Source organism: Malaya genurostris, chromosome 3 (genome assembly GCF_030247185.1).
Source record: "Malaya genurostris strain Urasoe2022 chromosome 3, Malgen_1.1, whole genome shotgun sequence".
NCBI classification, from domain to species: Eukaryota; Metazoa; Arthropoda; class Insecta; order Diptera; family Culicidae; genus Malaya; species Malaya genurostris.
Genome location: NC_080572.1, coordinates 211,961,210 through 211,986,368, shown reverse-complemented (window position 1 = coordinate 211,986,368; position 25,159 = coordinate 211,961,210). Strand labels below are relative to the sequence as shown.

Genomic DNA, 25,159 nt, shown 5'->3' with positions numbered 1-25,159 from the left:
AACAATCAGGGCTTCTAAGTCATGCGACATTAATGAACAATTTTTTTTTTTGGTTGAGCAGTTTACACAGACTTTAATTCGGTTTGATGCTTACCCCATTTGAGACCGGTGACATAACCAATCAGGAAACAGAAGAGAATTGAAAAATTTCTCATATTTGGTAGCAATAGACTAACACCTCACTAGTTTCGTCGCACCAAAAAAAAAAAGTGAAAACCAATGCAGGCAGTCGATGGCTTGCCTAAATCCTACTAGCAAAATATTATATACAACCTTCACTGCTATAACTTTTTGATTTAAAACACTGACACTAAATATAACTATTATCAAATTATATACAGCTACTGTGACTGGTAGACGGTCGAACCACCGTAACCAATAGACGGATTAAGTACGACCGAAAGAGTCGAGGAAGTTTGGTTCACGCAAGATACATCTATCTTGTTCCACATTCGGCTATCGACTGAGCGAAATATGTGTGCTCGTGAGACGAATTTATGTAACACATGCGTTCACTGTTTAGTTCACTATATATGATGTTCTCAGTTGTCAAACTGATCCGTCAATGCTATGAGCAGAGCTGCCTTCTCAACTAACAGGTGAACAGTGGTTAATTAAGTTTTTCTGTCTTAGTGAATACGAGTTAAAATTAGTGAAAAATGCTTTACGATATACCAATAACAGAATAGTTGAAACAAATAGACTTATTTTCTCATTACAATAGCTGATAGCAGATGAATTTATTTTTAAGTATGTACTGCCTCAAAGTGGCAGCACTTCGCATGAACTTCCTCCAGTAACGGCGATTATGGATATTTTTAAATAAGTATCTTTTATGTTGAGTTGATAAATTACCTGTTCTATATACTTTTGTCGATCATACAAAACATGTGGAACAAGCATAGATATAGATATTCAAACACTGTTTTTCTCTACCTGGCATATGTACGCTTTATCAAAGAAATAAATACCCTAGCTTGTTAAAACTTCGGACAAGTCGACTACAACACTAATCCAAGTACATGATATATCATGTCCGCATGAAATAAATGTTATCAGTGGTAATCTGATCCTGAAACATATGGAATGATTAGGTGAAGTAGTCATGGCAATAGTGCACTATTTAGAGAGAGAGAAAAACATTGAATCATGAGAGAGAGAATTTACCAACACGTGGTCGGTTTGATCCTCTTCTCAGTGGTATTCATGCTGCATGTTCATGACAATACACTCAGAAAAACATTGGGTACGATTGAACGATTTGTGTTGGGAACATTGTGGCAAACTAAAGCTTCTTGTGGTAAGCCTACACCAAGCAAGCACATTCTGGCTCAAATCTTTTATATTATTGTATGAAATAATTTTTCAGGTTACAAAATAACAACTTTGTTTTGGATTTGACGATGTCTAATCGTTTAAATATTTTCTTTAAATTGCCTATACGCCTGATATCGTCCTTGTTTTTGTGCCATTAACTATATGGAGGATGTAAACTATTACCATCCATCATCTTACAACTTATAAGACCTGAATTTCGAAAGTTTTAAAATTTTATTAAATTTTAGGAACAACTTTAAAATTTATAACGTATATTGTCAACGGAAGTTACTATTTAATTACAATAAAATTTAAATAGTAGTACAGCTACTATTTTTTTAAATAAATATTATGTTTTTAAACATTGAAAAAGCGAAACGACTGCTAAAAATGTAACAAAACAAAACCCGGCGTAGTCTTGTATACATTTTCAAAATTTTTGAAGATGTTTCACTTTGTATCTCAACCTATCTAGCTTCTTCGTTATCACATGAAGTAATAATCACAATTATTCATCAGATGAATGATTATGAGTTGTATTTTAAAAATAAAGCCTTGTATACCTCAAAAATAGATGACAAGCTTTTGCCAATTTGTGATTTGTCGGGAGTACCTCTGAGACGGAGTTCGAACTGAACGCTGTGTATGTAAATTTCCTTTAATTTATTTTTAACCTTGCGTGTCCCAATTATATCGCAGCACTAGCCATGCAATGGTTCTGTACACTCTGAATCGGCTGCGAAGTCTGTTGAAACAGAAGGTCAAATTCCACTAAAGGAATGTAATACCAAGGCTTTGCTTTTTGGTAGTTTCAAGATAAAACTCGTATTAACATCGCTAATTTTCGGAACTCCGTGACAAATAAATGTTTAAAACTAACTAACGCTACTAAATCTCATATATAATAAAACAGAATCCTCAAAATTAGAGATATTGCTTTTTCAAACCAAACTACTTTTAAATAACTTAACCTGAGTTTTAATCACGGTGTCATTTTTTTTTGTCGAATCGACCGAACTTAGAGATTCTTTTTGTCGAATCGAATTGTGCTTAGAGATTCTTAGATCTACTTGAAGCATCATGTTGAATCAAGTTATGAATTCTGCTAAAGTTTGTTTATTTTCAGTAAATCTATACAGACTTTTTGCGGAGGGAGGGTGTATTTAAGAAGTCCATTCTCACCTCGATTTTAATCTCTCCTGCACACCTTGAAACAATCGTGTAAATTTACGTCTTCTGAGGTCGACATATACGAGCGACAAAAAAGGGCTAGATCGAACAGATATACTTTTAAGTTTAACACATATACTTTTAGGTGCTGAAACATGTAAAATTGCACGACTTCTAGAAATACGGGATGCGTTTGACACATATTCAAATCATTCTTGTAAAACTCAGTCATTTTACGAATTACGTTTTTATGAATTGAGTCATATGTGGATTTGCGTCACCTGTAAATTTCATAATTTTTTTCCTGTGTTGTTGTGATCAGTGCTATTGTGAATTCTTGATGATATTCTATTGGTTCCTTAGGAATGTTGATCACTCGCTTTCGTGTGCTCTCAGTTTTTTGTGCCTTCAGGTTTTAACCTTAATGGCATTTGCCTCTTCGTTCAGAAAAACTTTCAGACCATACACACTAAAAAAATAAATTTTACAGATGTCTTAATCTCTCATACGATGTAATTCATAAAGACCTAACCATATCGAATTATGGTGTACATGAAAGTTAAAGAGCCGACCATTGAGCATTATATTTTGTTACCTTCGTAAGGGCCAATCGGACGATATGCCCAAATCACATGTTGGTACCGAAATAAGCACAGTTCACACGTTCACTAATGTGACATCACCGATACGAAACGGCAACTGAATGTTACCATTAAATTATAGCTACGCTGCACAAGTATTTCAATTTGTGCTGCTACGCACTGACTAATCGAGAAGGAAACATAAATATGTTTAAACTATGAATATACCAGTTTTTTTTGTTAAAATGACACTAATTTTAAATAGGAAAATAAAAAAAAATATTCAAAGTATTGATCATACTGGTTTAATTGATCATTGTTTTCTACTCATCTTGACCACCTTTTTTTGACAATTTATTGATACCACATCAATAGAAATTTTCGTGTTTTGAAGCAAACCAATCATACACCCAATTTTCGATTTCTTCGTAGCAATCGAAGTACTAGTCAGCCAAAGCGCGGTTTTTAAAGCTCAAGATACATCACACCTTTCTGATTTCACCAAACTCAGAACATCGCCTTCTTGCCGAAACGATCTAGTCTTGCAGTCGATTTCGATAGTTGTCCTGGATTAAACCCAAGGATGGCTTTTATCGTATCAAAGAACGCTCACTGGCAACTCTTCACACGATTGAATCAGTGCCATCAAAGAGAGACGAATATCATCGCAACAACAAAAACCCGGCATCAGTTCATTTAACATAGAATCGACACCAGTGCGAGAGCGAATTTCTCTCGATGACATTTCTGAGAATCAAAGGTTAGCACGCTGCTGTGGGGATTCTCTCTGAACCAACAAACGGTCGCTTATTCTCGTTTCGCGATCCGATTCTATACAGGCAGTTGATAATTGCGATAGAATCATTTTACTATTGCCGCTTATTCTAACTATGTGTATATAACCTTTGTATAAGTCTATGAAAATATCTGTGAATGCTCCTCACAAGGGTTTTGAAATATTGCAACCTAGTATGAGAATCAAGTTGAATCATCGATTCGATTTTCTGCGATAATTGTCAACTTGCGATTCTCTCATGGGAAATTCCACACAGCAACGATCATTATCAGACTGTAATTTTTTTAAGGGCGTGAACTACGTGAGTATGAAGTGGAGCGAAGAAATGTAGCAAAATTCTCTCACGGTTCATGCATTGAGAGACTCGAGTTCTTGTAGCATCTTCTACCGGATTGAAAATGTTGTATACAATATAGATAGTAATATAGCAGCTTCTGTCAAATTTTCGGCTATCACCAACACTGATTAACCCTTGATTTTTTCATTTAAGATTCTTAAAATAAAGTGTTTTTCCAACTGTCGTTCATTGAATTCATTTGGAACCCATTTTTCTCACTTTTGCCATAGGTTAGAAATTGTTTGTTGTGCAACTTTCAACATTGTTGACTTCAAACTTGTTTCATGGTCTTCCACGTTCTTCATTTCTCACATTAAATCATTTTACCTGAGTTGTTTAAACCATTACTTGCATTTTACAACAAGCATTCGAGCATTTTGACATTCCGGGCATTTGGAGATATATATACCGATTATATTTTTCTGTATAGTCGCTGCAGTTGACTGAAAAACGCAACTAACAATTCGATGTCAACATTTCATAAGGGCACATAAACCAATGAGAGTTTCTTTTTGTTTACTTTCTCTTTTGTGAATATCTCCTTAATTTTCACTTGTACCTACAAAGTATTCGTGTATAATGAAAGACAATATCACCATGTTTCCAACAGTACCAAATATGGAACGAACGTTTGTATAATAACGCAGATATAATCGAAAGAGAAAGTAAACAAAGAGAATATGTCAATTATTTTTAGGCCCTTTTGAAATGTTGACGTCGAATTATCGTTTTTGTCATGTTCATAAGCCATTTCATAACGTCAATGTGCATCACTATACGAATGAAGCGCAATACTTACGACATCATATATTACACGTCAAAAGCGATAATAATGATTATCGCTGGAAGTATTTTTCAGAATTCTGCTGCAACAAAAATACTATTTACCTTAAAACGTTGTGATAAATCACTAGACATATAACAAGATTCGATAAATCAGTTTTATCATTACATCGTAATATATTTGGCATAGCTATACTCTGTTCTCTTCTCAAGAGCTATATCAATGTTCGTATCTGTTAATAAATAATCCTTTCCGTGTTATATTAATTACAATTACGTGTTTGTCATTTTTATCTGGGTCTTTCGATTGCAAGACACTGTGAGCTTAGATCTAGTAATACGATTGCGTCTAATGACTGATACAAATAATAAACGACTCCTGTAAGCCGGGTTAATATAATTATTGTCGTAAAAAAAAAACTTGTGTCGCTTTGTACCTAAAACACTGTAAAATTTGATACAATTCGTTTGCATCGTAAGGTAGTTTGGTACAATAGTTGAAAACGTGAAATGCGGCTTTTACTCAACGCAAGTTGCAGTGATCAATGTATAAAAAGGAACCTGATAATAGTTGATATGCAATCAAATGTCTCTTGATCTTTTAGCTAGAATGTTCGAGAACAGTTATTATTATTCACATTTGGTTTAATATTACAATATTGAAAATAAAAACAATCCGTTAGATGATTCTTGAAATAAAACTGGACTGGCGCTCTATGTTCTTAATGTTAAAACGTTTCAATCAATGCGAGTGATTGGAATAAATATTTATAATCAACAATTACACTTACTATCTATATACATCTAATGACCCTACTGGTAAAGCAACTAATGGCTGAGTCAACTAAAAACAAACGATATTTTTTTTAGCCGCTTGTGCTTCCAATAAATTGAACTACGATTATCACCGAACTCATTGAAGTAAAAGCAATCCACAGCACTAGGAATATCATAATTAACGCTCCTCCATAAGTCATTAGTTGTCCTGTGTGAGTGAAAACCTAGATATCGTGCGATAACAAACCCAACGAAGCGCACTCCTGAGATTACCACTGATCCATGAGAACAGACCACCAGCAGTGACTACCAGAGAGCACCAGTATTTCAAATGATCAGTATATCCGAAGGTTAAGGTTCATTGCTGAGACACGTATGTTTTGTAGTTTTTGTATTTCCTATGTACCTAGGGATAAACATCTGCACAACAAAACCAATTAAACAAACAAATGCAAGCGAGCAAGCAAATTTGATCATAGCAGCGTTAAGGAAACAAATGGATGAATCATGCAAAACCGAACTGAAAATAAATCGTTCTATTTTTGGTACACTATAACCTCCAAATTTTATTTTCTTTGATTGTTGTATGTTTCAGTAATAGTTGAGAATATTGAGTTGTTGACAACAGAATTAGTTTTCTTCGGAGAAACCCTGTTCTAATGGTTGGTACATTTCCGACATGAATTGTATACTTTATAAGCAAATCAATAGAAGTAACAAATACCGTAGTTCAAACTAAAATTTGAATTTAAGTGTAAGCCGACTAACTAACTCGGAAAAATGGTAATAAACTATGTTTATTTCAGACACTTTCAAAGTAAGGATCACAAGTGGCTGGTGCAGCCGAAACTAAATATTCCGGAAGAAGAAGGTCAACAAATTTTCCAAGAACTACTTTGTGTGGCAGGGGTTCTGTGGATGCGGTAAACTCGACAATCCACAGATAATGACCTGCCCTTCATCCAGTCAAACAAAAATGACACCTTGTTTTGGGTGGATCTGGTATCGTGCCATTACATGAAACCAGTGATGGAATGTTACGAAGCTAACGTTTTTTTTTTTGCCGAAGAAGACAAATTTGCCAAACTCATCAGCGAATAGGAAACTTCAGGACAATTATGAAGGACAGGTTTCAAAACCGTTTTGAAAGATATTTCAAAACGACAATGGTTTGAATAAAGCATGGATTAAAAAGTGTGAGAGAGATGGTGCAAGGGTTGCACATGACGAGATGGTGCAAGAGGTGCACATGAGGACGAGACGCCACTGTGTGTTAATACATGTTTATTTACATTCTTAGAAAAAAATAAATTTACGCTTGAAGTAAATTCAAGCATGCCGTAATTTCTTCGGTAATGACACAATATTACATCTAATAACATTTTTGTGTCTATACCGATGAGGTTCAGCTAAATCAACCGTGAGGTTGATGATATGACTTATCTTTACATGGTTTGAAATGTAAACGTTTCTTTTATGTGCATCTATAACGATGTAAATTTTTCTAAATAGGGGCTGGGGTCCACTAGTAGATTGATAGTACCTATTAGCTCTCTCCGGACAGTACCAGCCTAGATGCCGTGTGGAATCCGGCGGAAAAAAAATTAACCAAGAATAGATCCACTGGGTTCCTGCTTCCATGTCGTAAAAGGCGACAATTGCAGGAGTTTCTTTTTCCTTTCAGTTATTAGATATTTTCAATATCTAACTGATTGAAATAATTCACTTCTGATTATTCTATTTTACTAAATTATCTCTTCATTCAACCTATCAACTTCCGTCTAGCTTCGGAGAAAAGTTTTATTTGGAATGTTTTCTTCTTTCATGTTATTGATTGTCTTTCAGGATTGTAAATTGAATGATAAAAACCAACTAATGCGCAAATCCGTTGATATTACAAAATTAATAATAGAGATAACATATATCGATATATTGAACACGTAGTAAAAAACACTTGATATTAATATTTCAAACAATAAATTAATATTTTTCTCGGTAGTCGGCTGCCCAGATCAACCAATATAACCAATTAATAATTTTAATAAGTAATTAAAATAATAAAGCGGAAATAATAAAGATTAATAAATAATAAATAAAGACGCGCGTGAAATCTGTTGATCTTTATTTGGTGATTTAAAATGATTTTATAACAACTGTTTGGAATATGTCAATGCAATGAATCAGCTATTTTGTCTAAATCCTATTCACTCGATTTTGTATCACGTAATTTCATTTATAAAAAATAGATAAGTTTTTATTCTTCACGCGATAGTATTGCAAATTTTTCTTCAGTTTCCTCGAACAAGAGCTGTGAATCAAAACTTGCCGGGACTTCAATATAGGATATTGTTGAAACGTTCACTCGGGAAGTCAATGAGTTTAGTGGTGCATCCGAGCATCTTGAAACCGGAACATACTGAGTCGCGCGCGAATAATACCAATACTGACATTTTTACTAACAAATATCCTTCTCCCGTGACACTTGTGGAGTGCGCAGTAGTATATACGGCTTCTAATAACAACAAGTGTTGGACTAACATCCCTTCCCATTCCTTAGACGATCTACGTTCGGGCCTGGATGGCGCTGGTACTGATCAATGAATTCTGGGATTACCAGAAGATGTACATTGAAGGATGATTTACCAGTCCCAGGACAGATCATCTAGAAACTCCCTGTACAATTTCAGCTAATCCCGATCAGTAACGGAGTAGCAACCAGGGGTGGTCGCTCAAGCTCAAGCTCAAGCTCTATAATGATGTAAATTTTTCTAAGTGTGTATAATAACAGATATACTTGCCTGTAAGCCTAGATATCTGTTTTCTGTGGTACAAAACAACGCGACGCAAAAAAACACCTTTTTTAATCCAACTAGTGGTGTGATCATGCCTTTCTCTTACCATTTAAATAGTCTAATTAAAACATTCATAAGATCGTATCCTCGGCCATTAGTATGTTGAACTTATGAAATAACCTAATAGTATCTTTCAAACGAGTCTATATTCTTCTCCGGAACCGGAAATGACAACCATTTGATCTTAGAATTTTATCAGTGGCTCAACAGTAGCCTTCAAACGAGCGTAAGCTTGTTTAAATCGGTTCAGTCATCTCTGAGAAAATTGCGCGGTAAAAAAATTCAAACGCACAGACATTTTCCGATCTCGTCGAACTGAGTCGATTGGTATATAACACTATGGGTCTCCGAGGCTTCGTTCTAAAATCGATTTTTGCAACAATTCTAATACCTTTCTACAGGGTGCTTCATCTTCTATGTCGGTATGTAAGCGCTGAATGACTTTCACATTTACCATCCGTGCGATTGCATCAGATATGTTTTGGAAACATCAATTGAGTTAAATCATCTACCAGTGTTATTATAAAATACTCGCAGTTCCACGGAGAAACCTTTGCAAATCTTTGTGGTGTACAATCGACACTTCAGAAGATAATCCGTGGTGAGAGAGCTCTTTTTTGTTCCGATAGTCAGTCGGGTTTTAAAGGCACTCACTTCGAAAGATTCACGGACAAATCTTGTGATCGCATGTCAAATCTAGAACATGAACAAGTTGCTTTCTTCTACCCGGTTATTCTGATATTAAAGGAAATGAATGTGCGGTTACATGTCATTTCGCCGACGGTCATTAGGCATACGGTCAACTGGCATAAAGGTCATTTGGCATAAAGATATTTGGCATACACACCATTTGGCATAAAGGTCATTAGGCATACGGTCATTTGGCATACGGGTTGATTACAGGTTTGTTTGCGAGGGGCCGCCGCTTCCGATAGCGAATGAACGAAAAGTCGTAACAAAACAAAAGAAAATAATATTTAACATATAAATAACGAAACAGTCATCGGAATTATTTTGATTTTGACCCCAACAATGCTGCTATTGCTTCAAGTAGTTTTCTTCAGAGTACTTCTAATACTATGTGCTATTTTCATTATATTGGCGTCATTATTCTGGTTCAAAGTTCTTCGCCTTTTACTAGAAGAACACGACTTGCCCATGAGTATATTTTTCCTCGCTTCGCATTTCATTACCGAGTCTATAAACTCCTACATGCCGCCCAACAATGTTGTTCCATCGACTGTGCCAAATATCATTACACCAAATGACCTTTATGCCAAATGACCGTATGCATAATGACCGTTATGCCAAATGGTGTGTATGCCAAATATCTTTATGCGCTACTGAACTATAGTCAGATGGGTTTGTCATTCCTCCAGGAGCCAATGAATTTTTGCTGTATTTACCCTAAAAGGTTTTAGCAGATTGTTTGGTATCCTTCACAGGGTGCCGATTATATTGCTGCTCATAAATATTGTGAATCGTTCAGCTTCCTTCCGGGTCGCTTAATGGTGTTGCTTTTGCAAAATCTCTACATCCTATTGGATGCTGTATGTTCAATTAAATGTAGAATTTTCCACCTGCAAATTGCTCAGCATCTTTTCTAGAATGATATGATTTTTTTGTTTTGTACGTTTTTACCACCCAATCTACAAGCCAAGTCCTTCCCATGTCCTTTTTACCTTCCCCTTTCATTCCTGCTAAAATTGATTCATGTAGCACTAAACACTCCTTTTTAACAAGGGTTGTTTTTCTATTATAAGTAGTAGAATCTTGGAGGTTTCTAAAAATCCGTTGCGATAATTTTCAATACTTTAAAACATAAACATTAACTATAGTATGGATGATTATCATTATTGTTTCAGAAAGGCGTGCGAGCAATTAAAAAAAATTTTAACTATTACAAACATGATGCTATTATATAGGCAGTGACAAAGTATAATGATATGGTATAATGTTTACTAACAATTAAAAAATACATACCACACATAAAAGTGTCATGCAGCATGCTTCATTCGTGTTTTCGTTTGATTTCAATTTAATGCAAGGTGTGACTACTTTGATAACAAGCTATTAAATAAGTAAAATGAACATGCGGAACACCCGAACGCAGCACTCATAACATGCCAATAGCAGCACACCAATATGCGTAGGGTTAACAGTTAAGGAACACTTGTTTTAATAGAAAAAAAAATAAAAACGCATATATATGCAGAAATAAACAATAACCGTAACATAAAGAAACACATGCATAAAGCTACCAAACTCTCGAAAATTATGATACGTGATGCTGATGAGTTAGCATTTGTTTTAGAAAAGGATATTATAACGTCCACGGTGAATGTCCCCCATTGATGTAGGACACGTAGGTGAATCCGTCTTTACATTTTCCCCGAATCGAGTAGTAGTAAGGCAGGAACGAATGGAGTATGAACCTGTAGTTGGTCATATAAATAAAAATTGCAGTGTGCCCGCAAAATTTATCGAACTTACCCCCTTCGCTCGTAGAACAGTATGGCGGTTTGGTTCGTGGTTAGCACGTGCAAAAAAATTGCTTTCACATTATGACGTTCGGCAGTTGTCAGGTGGTTGATCAGAGAATCCAGCAACAGCGACCCGATCCCATTCTGACGGTATTTTCGGTGAACACCAAGAGACAGAATGTAACCTATTTCAGCCTCTCTACCCATCGATTCTGAGAGAATACCTCGGTCCTGAAGAAAAACAAAATACGGAATATAAGTATTCGACACACTCTTCCTAAATTCACTGGTAATCGAAAACGTCGATAAATTTGAGAAAAAGAAACACCGTTTTCATACCTCTTTGTTAAGTTTAGAGAAGGGTTTAATCTCCGACACAATCAAACCAATGATCGTGTAGTTATAAACCGCGGCGAGCGCGAAGAAACGGGTGCTAGACGTGATATCCTCATACCAGGATAGCGGGTAATCGATAGGAAACCAATCCTGGCATAGCGTTCGCACTTCCTCCAAATCATCAGGACACAAAAAACGCAACTGAACGTCATTGACGGAACACAGCGGTACGGACTTCGTTTTCAATTGGTCGTCCGGTTTCGTCGTTCCAAGGTGGTTGTGGTGGTACCTGACAGAGAACGACAGAGAGTTTCGCTTATTAAACAATCTGATCCGCATGGCTTAAAAATTGAAAAGAAAACCACTCACAATCGCATACTGGATCGATAGGAATTGATTTAATTATTATGGATAATTGATCGCCATTTGAGGGGTTTGCATAAAACGATTGCAATCTAAAGCGTACTACATTTTGTTGTTTTAGTGTCTCCGAACAAATTCATGTAGCATATCACAGCACTAAACAACGGCTGACAAACACTATTTCTAACAATCGAAAACTCACGCAAGCAGATTGATACGACATACTGGTGGTTGCTTCAGATATAATAAACACAGGCGAATAAACGGAAGAGAATATAACAATAAAAGCACAGTAAAAAAAATATCAATATTTTCAACCTACAGCAAACATAACTTTGTGCTATTTTCGACTGAGTAAAACTATATACTAGCTCACAGCTAATAACTGTTACATTCAAATAAAAATGCTAACAAAGTTTTTTTTATTTTTGCTGTGTATACACTGCATGGATTGTATACTTGACATCAACTTGCTCCCGAGTGTTCGAATCAATTGGCATTTATTATAGTTATAATGAAACGGAAAACTTCACTGGACTACAATTGAGTTGATGACAAAATACGCTTTAGATTGGTTCGTTACTGTCCAAATTCCTCGCCACATACATCTTTATCGCAATGTGTACAGCAGATTCAACAACCACAAACGTTACCCCTTGAGTTCTTACCAACTGAATGATTGAGCCATTAGTGATATGCCCCAAAATCACCAGGAATGGACATTAAACGAACGAAATTCATCCACCACTTCACCCCACAATTGGGTTTACGATATCTTCAGTACAATCAAGAACGTATAATGCTTCCAAAAGAACAACCTTGAATGTATTCACTGTTCCTTTGTTTTGTTTAGGAAGCATAGAAAATGTTTACTTGGCATACTAACAGTTACTCTAAACATTACTTCATATTGCACATTCATATTTCACATGATAAAAATGATTACTGAAAATATTTTCTGAATGGAATTCTGTCCATATTCTTCAAATCATTATTAAAAAAAATTTTCGACTGGCACAGTTCAAACTAAATGCATCATCAGGGAAAAGTTTGACAATAATGTTACATTTTGTTTAGATGTTTTAGCACAAACTGAAATGTACTAAAACTAATCACACGCCTAATTTTTAATAGCCTAATTGAGTAATCATTTTCTTTACTCATAGAACACTGTTCTGGTAAATTAAGAGCATGTTCTAGTTAAAATTATAGTGCGCTTGTGATAATACCAAAGACATCATATTAACAAGATATCCAGCTCTCACATTTCCCGAACAAATCATTGGCAACATCCTTTTTTGCGAGCATGTCGCCCTCAGGTGAGTCCGCATCGAATCTCATACATAGAAGTAGAGGAGAGAAATGTCAAATTCGTGCGCGCCAAAATAGCAGGGCTGTGCACCCATACAATTGACATGACAAGTTGAATGAGACGCCGTGCGATGGCGTTGCTGAACTGAAGATCGAGATCGCTCCAAGCTGACAGGGTCTGATAATACGAAAGCTACACTGAGCAAAATACCATAGTAACCGTAGCCTGTTTTCCATTGTCATTTCAACTATACGCTTAAATAGTAGCAATAATCATGATATATGACTATTCACCATCTGTATTGTATAAATTACTAGACAACAAAGACTACGACTTGACTTAACTATTTGTATTTATGACTTTTCTGGCATGGTCATCCTGACAATGGTAGTCATCTCAAATATAAGAACAAATAGTTAAACTCACAATTTCTAGTAAGGTGAAATTGCTCTCGAGCCTTGATATATATGAGGAGCTGAATAGTTATCGCTACCATGTAAATATGTACACAGTATAATAATGTTACCATAAATAGAAACATGGTTTAAATGAAATTATGAAGTTTGAAAACACTATTCATGTAGTCCATATCAACAGAATTTATGTAGTAAGCACATTATCGTATAGTGTTTTTTAACCGACTATGTTTTTCATTTGTGCTGACTATACAAATTGTCAATAAACGGATATACTTTGTTATTGTCACATAAAGTTACAATACAGCAGACAATTTCGTAACACATCAGTAAATGATTTGAAAAAATGTATATTGTGACTTATATTGTGCAATTTGGAAGGTCTTGCAGGTGAGTAAATTTTGTAGCCTTACTAGTTTCCGTCGTTGAAATTAAATTTTTCAACAATTTTCCCGGCAATGGCTGTTTTCTAGTGAAATCGACGTCCTGTATAATTCTTATTATTCTTTATCGGTCGCTGTAGAAACAACATCAAGCGATTGATTAAAAACGATGAACAGCATCCGATTCCCGGATTCAAATCGCTCGAATCCGACGGAAAAAATAACAATATACGGCAGGTGGGTATTGAGGTTTGTTTCTGGACTTGGCTATTAATTTCTTCCATTTCTTCTTCAGGAAAAACTTCACCGAACAGAGCCTGGGATCAACAGTTGCAACCAAGCAATGCTGCTCCGTGTCTACGTTGATAATCAATATTTCACCAGGCACATCATCATAATAAAATTGTAATAATTGCAAAAATAAAATAGAATTCAATGAAACTATTTTGTTGTTCTTGTTCTAGACTTCAAATTCATAAAACTTTTTAACATTAGCTCATGTTTTGCTGATCTTCAGCATTGTTGAATCAACCACTGCCTTCAGTTTCGAAATAACTAGAAGTGAAATGTCAAAAATACCATGGCTCTGGTTATAGCGAAAACCACAATGTAAATAAAGATTCGGTCATGGTTAGCCTAACCATCTCAATCGTATTAGTTATTCATGCAATATACTGTTCAATATTACTATTCTAGAGCCGATACCATTTATAGTAAACATGAACTTGACTATTGTTGAAATCATCTGATTTAATAGTCGGCTGAAAACCACTATACTCGCATGGTCAGGTTGGCCCTCTATATAGTAACTGTTACCATAATATTTTTCTGAGTGTATCTGCATTTGATTCAAAAAGATCAAACATTTAAAATAACAGAGTTATAAAAACAAAACAAAAATTATAAATGTATTTGTATTTCTCCATTGCAAACTCTGCACATACGAACAGAATGTCCTCATCCGATTGATTATTTTGCTGGGATTCGTATGGTTCAACTGGCGGAAGTTGAATCTGATTATGCTCCATTAGATCGGTTGTTAGGGTCGGCATTCTAAAATAAAAAGGAATTACCTTCACGTTTCAACAACTTCAATCACTGTTCCCAATGTTGCTATGCGCAAACTTACCGCGAATGTTTTATCGATCTTTCGTAGGATACATTTCCCGATGACCGTTCGGGTTGAATTATGTTGAAATCACTGTTGAAATCAGACTGCATGCAAATCTGGGTTTCAGACGAATTTTGACTAAAAAACATGATCATTATTTTTTCTTAGTTGATTAGTTTGTTTCAATCAATATTTTGATAAAAATAATAAATATTTTACTTATGCGTTCCTGTCAATTGCTTGACAAGAAAATTCACAGTAAATTCTATTTTAAAAAATAATTTTAAATAAACGAACTCTTATTTCAGTTCATTATTTGTAGCTACTACAATCTACAAACTAATTACTTGAAATAAATGAAATTTAAATCTACAAACTAATTACTTGAAAAAAATGAACTTGAATTTAGTTATTTCAACTAACGCTTTTGTTTGTTACAATCACATATTTTCGTTTGCTTTTAAGAATGAAATGATTTTTTTTTAATAAATCATTATCAAATTCTAAAAAATCGAATTATTCACATACCACAATCAAGCCCGGGTATTTAATTAGTATTCAATGTTCTGGTGCATCATCAGTTCGGTCAAGATATCAGCATCAAAGAATTGGAAGGAAGAGAGAAATAAACAAGACACGTGCGGCGAAGTAATGACGTAATTTCGCCTGGACAATGTTGACAGCTGCCGGAATGCAGCCAGCCTTCTGACGGTTGCCAGAATTCATCACAAGCGGGTTCTTCTGTGAGAAAAACACCTGCATTACAAGTGAAAATAATTTGATCTTCTCTTGGAAAGTTAATCGTGTATACCAGGGGTTCCCAAAGTGGTCGATATAGACCCCTTGGGGTCGATATCCTTTTTGCGGGGGTCGACGGGAACGAAAACTGACTATGAGGGTCGACGAGGTCTAGAAATCGACCCCTGTTGTTTGATATAAGTTGTTATTTGAAATATTTACGCTAAAAAAAGTTGTGTTTATTTGACCATCCGCAGAAATTGGTAAGTATTTTACATAACTATAAAAAAGCAAGACACTGAATTTGTTGATGGGGGTCTACAGCCTAAGTTAATTTTAGTAAAGGGGTCCATGACCCAAAATAGTTTGGGAACCCCTGGTGTATACATACACCTCTCGTAGTTGTTTTTCGTAACGCTTAAATTCGGAACCGATTTATAAACACGTAGCTCCTGGAACCAACATTTCCTGCTTCGGAAAGCAATGTATAAATCACGTTTATAATTGAAGTATAGCCTAAAATTTTCCTCTATCCACCGGAATGAAGTCTACAAAATTTAACCGATCTATCTCTAAAATTTGTATTGAAGAGCCATTTGAAGTGCACTCTGTCTATAACAGGGACTAATTTATATGAAAAATAAGCATACTTTGTTTGAATCAGCTATATCTTTATTAGAAACAACTAATTTTGTAGTTTGGCGGGCAATTAATCGTTTTCTGATATTGAGTGACATATCACTCATTTTTTATATAATGTTCAATGAGTGTGTAGGTCCTAATATCTCAGTGTATGTGTATCTGGCAACGCTGATTGGTATCTGGCATCTCTGCTAGATGAAAACATAACAAGAGAGAAGTCGAACTTTGCCGCTAGATTCAGAATTATTTTGTTTCTCGGATCATAGTTTCTTTGAAAAATTTTGTACAGTATATTAAATTTGCAAAAATGGAGGATTTAAACGGAGATATTATGTAAGTAAAATATCCAGTAGAAGAAAAGCACCATGTTTATCTTTACATAACCTTTATTCGATAACATATCTGATTACAGCCAGTGGAAGAAATTGTGGCAATTGATATCTGGAATTCACTACGAAACTCCAAATTCTGTTGTGCGGGATAAGCTGACTGATGTTTCTAAAGAGTTGACCGATGGGATTTTACTCTATAAAAAAGCAGGAAGTGACCGAGGCTCGGAGGAAAAATTCCAGAAAAAAATGAAAGACCGCAACCAGCAAAAATTGCTTACATTTGCCACTAAACTTTACCAATATTTGGTAAGTTAGAATTTGATACAATTTAATTCAATGTAATGCTCGTTATATATTTCCCTAGGATATCGATGCGATGCAGTCCTGGAATATTCTGTGCTTTTACCTTGTCAATGAATACCGTGGTCCCGCAAATGCCTTAATGGATTACATTTCATCCGAGAGCTCAATGCTTACATTATTAAATGATATTTGGGCCTATTACACACTTGAGCGAATGGTAATGTTGAAGATTACCAAAAACTTACTCGAATTTTATAACTCCGGTAGCCATCCTTATTCGAAGGAGTACAAAATAGTGGTGGATAAGATTGGTTTTGCGAATTTAAGAAAATCTTACATCAAGCAACTGGCTCATTTGATAATCGAATCTATGCCAGGAAAATTGATTCCGGGCGATATGCTAAATAATCAAGCAAAAATGGTCATGTGGTCCGAGCGAAAAATGAGAGAAATGAATGAAATTCTTCACATTCTTTTATTAATTATCAGCATCGATGGAATAAGTGTGAATGAATTTATCGAACTATTCAAATTATTTAAAGGCCACTCCTTCGGACGGCAACAACAATATTTGTATAACGCTAATGAAAACCACAGCGATATGGTTAAACGGATAACTTTCAGCGAGCTAGCTATTGTGTACTGTGCTTTGGATGTGACAAATCGGTCGTATGAGTCATCGTGGATAGTTGAGATGGTAAAAGCCCTAGACAATGAATTCGTTGCCTTACATCAATTTCCAGAGCATGGACCTTTACTGCTCGTATGGATGTTGTTTAATTTTAGACTACCTAGCTGCTCAGAGGATGACGATTTGTCTAGCCGCTACCGTCAATTTGGCTCCAGAGCAATCCAGTTGGGCGTATTCCAGTACTTGTATGCTCTGGTGACACATTGCACATTTAAGGATCATAACCTTGTTTGTCGGGTGACCCGGAGAGCAGTATTCAATCATCTTGGATTTATGTGTAAACTGTTCGATTCGGATGGATCTATGTCTCAACACTCGAAAATTTTCGAACTGTTTAGTGAACTACTCCACAGTCCATCGATTGCAACGGAACTGTGCAAAAACGAAGATACACCAATTCGATCTCTCTTGGACACTGCACTGGAAAATTTTCCTGTAGATTTTGTGCCGCTCTCGATGATTGCACACGCTCTAGCGTCGGCAGGGATAGCTCAAAACAAGTACATCCATGAAATACTCGAAAATCTACCCGTCTACAGTGAGATATTCAATCCCGATCGCTACGAGTTGCGTCCGTCACCGTCCAATGAAGATGAGTTTGTTCTAATGCATGACTACGAGCCGTTTCGAAAGATTGGTTTCAAAATTGCCCGAGGCACCGCGGCGGTCGTCATCGATAAACGGCCACACACGTTGGTACATTTTAGAACTAGTTTCAACTTTTTCAATGCCCTTCATCACGAAATAAATGAACTTTTGTCTGACGCTCTCGCTTATACCCAATTGAACGATGAACGAATTCAACGAATTACTGCAGGTAAGCGAAAAGCGATAGGTGAAGTGAGGAGATAACCCATTTTGATTGCTCTTTCGTTATAGGTATCCGTTATCTAGCAGTCGCCGTAAAACGAATTCACCAACCGCACGAAATTGGTTCCGAAATGGTTCATCCAACAGAGATGGTCTTTGACATACTGCTCAAATTCAAAGTGATACAAAATCCCCCGATTGAGCTGCTGGCCGAATGTCTTAACGTGTGCGCTGCTCTGGTACCTTTGTTCGAACCGGAAATTTACGCAAGAGTGATTAATTTGAACATGCTCCCGACTGTAAATAACACGAGTCTGGATTTTAAAGATTACGCCACCGGAACCGGCTTCGAGTCCAGCCTAATTGGATATTATTTGGTCAATCAGGAGAAAACCACTGGCAAATATCGAATTTTGATGGCGTACTTGAACTTTTTGAAAACTTACACAAAACTAAACAGAAATAATGTGTTTGGAGTGGAGCTACCGGGATTGATATTTCTGCTGCGCGAGGTTTTTCCACATGCTCATACGTGGCGGTTTGAGCAGGAAGCGGAACGGCAAAAGATTTTTGTCTTCATTTTGCAGTACATTTTTGAGATTCTTCAGCTAAGCCCAGATACTTTGAAGAATGATTATCCCCGAAAGGTGCTGCGAAATGTTTGCGTTTACAGTTTGTTGGATTTGGACAATGGCATGACGTTGCTGAGATTCGTAGGTTTAGGAAACGGCTATCTCCAGAAGGTGATGGAAAGTGAAACTAGTTGGATGATGGCACCGGAGCAAAGTATGAACATTGTTGTTCAACTGTCGATGACGATATTGATGCAAATTTTGCGCCTGAAACATGCAGTAATCGAAGATAGCAAAATATTGTCTCCTCTAGAATCAGCAATCTACACACAGCCCAAGCAAAGAGATACCCTTCGAATAATTCCTGTGGTGACGGGTTATATGAGTAATATTTTCAATCGCCGGCTACCGATTCTCTCCTGTCGGTTGCTCAGACGTTTTTCGATCGAATTCCAAATGTCCCTGCTAGCATGTTTAGACATGGAACCCGATCAGATACGTCTTATTTTCCTGCAACGATTGAGAGATGATCTTGAAAGTGATAATTTGAAAATTGCCGTTCTCGAATTTGTCGAAGCATGCATTCACAAACAACCGGGCCTGACGGAAGCATTCTTCAAAGTTCACTATGAAGATGTCGAGAAACGGCTTTTCCTGGGTGTCAAACCAGGCAAAACAAGAAACATCAGCGATGGAATTCCAACTTACATGGAAGAGTATCTGGAAGCAATCGCTAATGATCCAAAAAAACTGGCGAGCCCACTTCTGTCGAGAATCATGTCACTGTTTCATGCTCTCTGGAAAAATAACATGCAAATTTTGTGCAAGGATCTACTTGAAAAGAAAACATTCTGGCAATCACTCTGTAACCCTTTGTTCGGTAACATCGGTGAAAATATCAAAGCCTACAGTCAGCTTTTCAACATTCTCGGAATAGAACTGTTTAAAATTGACTCCACCCAGAAAGTGGACGAAACACTGAAGAAAGTTTACGATCAGTTTCTGGACTACGAAACATTCTCTCGCTGGGTTGTCTCGGTGTTAGATCTTCCCAGAATGAGCGGCAAAATAAATGACGAAAGCGGCATCGGTGGCATAGCAATAAATGATGAAACTCCCGAGTGGCTTAGTCGGTTGCAGTCGTTCAAAGATCTGATGGTTTTACTGATACGCAAGAAAGATTCTAGTATATTTCTGCCTGACCGTAGCAAACGATTTCTTGCAAATCAATGCCTCGATGTGCTTATCGATCGTGCCGAATATTTAGAAGATCTACGTCCCTTTGTCATACTAGCTGAGCTGTATCTTGTAGTTCTCTCAGATTATGAACACAAATATACCGAAAATTCCGAGCAGGATGAAGCAGTACTACAAAAAGTTTCAAAACTACTAAACGCACTGGCGATTAGTTACAAGGAAATTCACTTCCGAGCAAAAGAATCCATTCTAGCAATCACCATCAAAACAATCGAACTGCAAGCAGATCAACTAATAGACAACAACAACAACAACACCTCAGTGATATCCAGTGTTGCACGGTCTGTGGTGGACATCGTCTGTCAAGAAGTCTACGATTTGGAAACTGCAACGAAGATAGAATTGAAAGCCCTTCAATCGTCCCCGTCGCCTATTATTGCCGATAGACAGACCGCTCTGGTACTAGCACTCAATCTGTTGAAGAAGCTCATACTAGTTTTCGAGGAAAATGGAAGTCCCGCCACATGGTGGCAGTGCTGGTTCATCCGGAACAAAGTGTTCCAACGACTTCTCAGCGTAATCAACACAATGCTGCACATATTCTCAAAACGCAAACTGACCGCTGAGATTCTCGAAATATTAGTTGTGCTAGGCAAAAGTCGATGCTCTGGTGAAATGCTGCACTGTGATATTGGGGATTATCTGTGGTTGAAACTATTGCCTCCTAAGGAGCTCCTGCAGAGACCCTACGTGATGGCGAACGTGAGCAGAATATATTGACTGCCAGAAAGCGTTTTTTTTTTCAATTGAATTCATTGTTCATTATAGGTAGCAGATCACAAATGGAAAACTCAAGACTGGTGGCCGATTTACACAAAAGGAATAGAACTGGTACGGGTGCTTCTGTCCCAGCACAAATATCTTTTCTTTCGGGATGCCGTTTTCTTCGTGGGGATTCATGAAGAGTATTTAATGGATTCGTTATTATTGGCGAAACAATCGTTGGAAGGAAATGCTATTCTGTTGATCAAGGGAACGCTCGAACTACTGGGCGAGCTGGTCAACTATGAGAAGGAATGGCGACTGGAACATGGACAAAGCTTGATAAATTTGATGGTAAGAAGAATGATGCTCTTCATATTTTATGCAAAATTAAACTGAACGCATTTTTTTTCACAGCGCTATGTTCAGGTGCTAATGGATCATGCCGTATCGTTGCTTTATCGGCCAAAAATTTTGAAAAGACTCGCTGTAGGACTTTCATCTGCCGATCTATGCAATGAACACGATGATCCAAATGCGGTGGATACTTCGGATGAGCTTGTACCGGCTATGAATAATGTGATTGAGATCGTTACATTGTGTGCTAGATGTCTGCTGAAATTTAGTCCATCCTTACTGTGTCTGCTGTGTGATGTGACGTTTTCGCCCGTTCAGTGGTATCCTTTGATAGAGATTCAGTTTGGTGTACCTAAAATGAACTCCGATAGCTATTCACAGCTTAGTTTTGGTACCGTTTTGCGATCGATTTGCCTCTTCACTAAAGTATTGAACGTTGTAAGTGAATAATGTCCGTTCGATGATTCGATTAACTAACAATTATCATATTTGTTTTGTTCCAGCAACACTATTCATTTCAAGAAACTCCACTGAACGAGTTACCTGCGCATAGCGATTCAGACTGCGTCGACACCACACCGTCTCTATCTAATTCTACACTGGCGCGTCTTAATAAATCGGCTTTAGCGGCGGTACATGGAACGAATCGCAAATCCAGGACACCTTTTTCGAAATCACTGTCCATGACATCCGTATCTAGTTTCACATCAACAAACGCTATTGCACTTTCGAACGAACTGCTAACTCATCTTGATACCAAACTTTGCATCAGCGGATTGGAGTTTGTGTTAACGCTGTTGGCTTCGCAAAGTTTGCTGGCATTGAAGGACACCAATCTATCACAGCGTGAAAAGCAACTCATCAAGCGGGAGCTCAGTACCGAGTTGTTGATTTTTCATGATTTCGTGAAAAAACGAATTCATAAAGATTCGAAGGAAATTTTTGCACGAAAAAAGCACGGTTCCGTTCCAATTTATAATGATTGTACCGACCAGGATGACAATGATCCAGCTGGTAGTGGTACGCCGAAAACTAACGCTCGAGCTCAACCGAAACGACCTGACCGAAGCCAATCGATGCGAGTCAATGTGGTACGGAAGCAACACTTGCAGCAAACCGCTTCCACACCTCTTAGTACGGTGATTCAATCACGCTCCGATCTGAACGTTAACAAACCTTCGTCTTCAACACCTGTGCCTCGAGGCATTCTCAAACCAGGACACACATCGTCATTTAAGCGAGTTATGTTCGATGACGAACTGGAAGGCGCGAAGACATTCGCCTACTCCGTTATCGAAGATGAACCTATATTTTTCGAGCCGGAGGAAAATAAATACACGGGTTTGTCCTATGTACGAATTGTCGAAGAGGATTATCTGCATTTGCTTTCCAACTTGTTTATGATTATTTCGCAAAGCGAAAATTAAGTTCAAACTTGTGTCATTCAGAAATAAAAATAGTTTGAGCATTATTCGTATAGTTTTTTTTTTACTGAATGGAGGCTGGAATGCGGGTAGACTTAGCGTAGCCCCGAAATAATTCACCGAGTAGTCTTAACGTTATTGTTGTTACTGAAGGGAAAACAAAACGGGTTGGGTGGATTCGTAAACCGAAGAACTTACGCGTGTACCACGGGAATGCAAGGCTCCCTTCCAACAATAACATCCAGCTAAACGATGAACAATTTCGTTACATGTGCTGATGGTTTCTTTAAGAAGGGTGATTCATACTTCTTTCAGGAAAAACAAGTTCCGTCAAGTGACTCGGGCTGGCTATCCACGTTCCCTCGTCCAGTCCTCAATTCGTATGATGCCCTGATGCTCCCGCCCCTTGATGCCCCAATGGTAAATGTGAGAGGGTGCGAATTGATTATTACATACATACTTATTTGAAACGTGAAAAATATTAAAAATAATTCAAATAGGTCAAGTATTTCGGCTTGACGTCCTATTTATCCAGTCTTGTAGTCACCTTGTTTTGATAAAAACCGTCTGTAACATTCCTTGCATTTTTCATAGATTAGCATTTAGCATCTCACACTTAAATAATTGCCGGAAGTCGGATCGGGATGAAATTCAATAGCAGTGGGCAATGACTAGTTACCAGGCGAGCTGCTCAAACATGGAGGAGAGGCACTGGCTAGAGCGCTGCACTTGATGATTTCTAAGATTTGGGAGGAGGAGATTCTACCGCAGGAATGGATGGATGGAGTGATATGTCCCGTCTACAAAAAGGGCGATAAGCTAGATTGTTGCAATTACCGCGCAATCACATTGCTCAACGCCGCCTACAAAACACTCTCCCAAATCCTTTGCCGTCGTCTATCACCAATAGCTAAGGAATTCGTAGGGCCGTACCAAGCGGGATTTACTGGAGCCCGCGCCATTACGGATCACATATTCGCGATAAGACAAGTACTCCAGACGTGTCGTGAATACAACGAACCCACGCATCACCTATTCATTGACTTCAAAGCGGCATACGACACAATCGATCGAGAACAGCTATGGCAGATCATGCACGAATATGGTTTCCCGGATAAACTGACGCGATTGGTCAAAGAAACGATGGATAGAGTGATGTGCTACGTCCGAGTATCTGGGACGCTCTTGAGTCCCTTCGAATCTCGGAGAGGGCTACGGCAAGGTGATGGACTTTCTTGTATCTTGTTCAATATTGCCTTGGAAGGTGTGATTCGAAGAGCGAGGATCCACACGAGTGGCACGATCTTCCGAAAGTCCGTACAACTTTTTGGCTTCGCTGACGATATTGATATTGTAACACGTAACCTTGAGAAGATGACGGAAACCTACATCGGACTGAAAGCTGAAGCTAGGCGTATCGGAAGAGAGGAAGAGGCTCTAGAGAAGAAGCACTTCGCCTCCTACCACGAATATTGATAGACGGTGACGATATCGAGGTGGTTGACGAGTTTGTGTATTTGGGCTCACTGGTGACCGCCGACAATGACACCAGCAGAGAAATACAGAGACGTATTTTGGCAGGGAATCATGCGTACTTTGGACTCAGAAAAACCCTTCGATCGAGAAAAGTACGCCACCGCACGAAATTGGCCATCTACAAAACGCTCATTAGACCGGTTGTTCTCTATGGCCACGAGACCTGGACTATGTTGGCATAGGACCATCGCACCCTCAGTGTTTTTGAAATAAAGGTGCTGAGAACCATCTATGGCAGAGTGCAGATGGAAGACGGAACGTCGAGACGACGTATGAATCACGAATTGCAACAGCTGCTAGGGGAATAACCCATCGTACGGACAGCTAAAATCGGACGTCTACGATGAGCTGGGCATGTCATAAGGATGTCGGACGACAGCCCAGTGAAAATGGTTCTTGAATCTAATCCGACTGGTACAAGAAGAAGAGGAGCGCAGCGAGCAAGGTGGATCGATCAAGTGGAAGGTGATCTCAGAAGCGTCCGTGCCTTGAGTAGCTGGCGACGAGCAGCCATGGACCGAGTTATGTGGAGACGTATTCTTGATACAGCAAAGGACACCCCAGGCCTATAGCTGTTAGCTAAGGTAAGGTAAGTAAGTAAGTGTTCAAGACGAAGTGATAGTTTGTCAACCGATAACCGATTTTTTTTCCTAAACCCGAACCCGATCGAAATTGAAACTCTACCCGAACTAGACCCAAGTCCGTCGGGTTGTTGAATCTGAATCTGTACCCGTTTGAAAATTAAGCGAGAAACTTAGAAGAAAATGCTAGATACTAA

At 37.7% G+C, this 25,159-nt stretch overlaps 2 protein-coding genes across 3 annotated transcripts in view; one reads left to right on the top strand and one right to left on the bottom strand.

The window, feature by feature from the left end:
* LOC131434522 (protein cueball-like) overlaps positions 1 to 12,853 on the bottom strand; it is a 41,556-nt gene extending 28,703 nt beyond the window's left edge. Inside the window, exons 1-3 of one of the 2 annotated variants that reach the window (XM_058601276.1) lie at positions 12,464 to 12,853; positions 11,436 to 11,721; positions 11,246 to 11,327 (exon numbers count right to left, since the gene is read on the bottom strand). In XM_058601276.1, the coding sequence (XP_058457259.1) occupies positions 11,246 to 11,327; positions 11,436 to 11,721; positions 12,464 to 12,483 (388 nt within the window). In that variant the 5' untranslated portion in view covers positions 12,484 to 12,853. Of the gene's footprint in view, positions 1 to 94; positions 474 to 11,245; positions 11,328 to 11,435; positions 11,722 to 12,463 lie in introns of those variants that run through there. The other variant, XM_058601275.1, reaches the window with a different exon arrangement.
* A 3,732-nt stretch (positions 12,854 to 16,585) lies between these two features.
* Positions 16,586 to 22,881, top strand: LOC131436265 (nucleoporin Nup188). The gene is made up of 7 exons (XM_058604890.1): positions 16,586 to 16,730; positions 16,810 to 17,035; positions 17,094 to 18,540; positions 18,603 to 21,064; positions 21,131 to 21,418; positions 21,482 to 21,859; positions 21,925 to 22,881. Exons 1-7 carry the CDS (start codon positions 16,705 to 16,707, stop codon positions 22,846 to 22,848), a joined length of 5,751 nt encoding a protein of 1,916 aa, XP_058460873.1. The 5' UTR covers positions 16,586 to 16,704; the 3' UTR covers positions 22,849 to 22,881.
* The last annotated feature ends 2,278 nt before the right edge of the window (positions 22,882 to 25,159 follow it).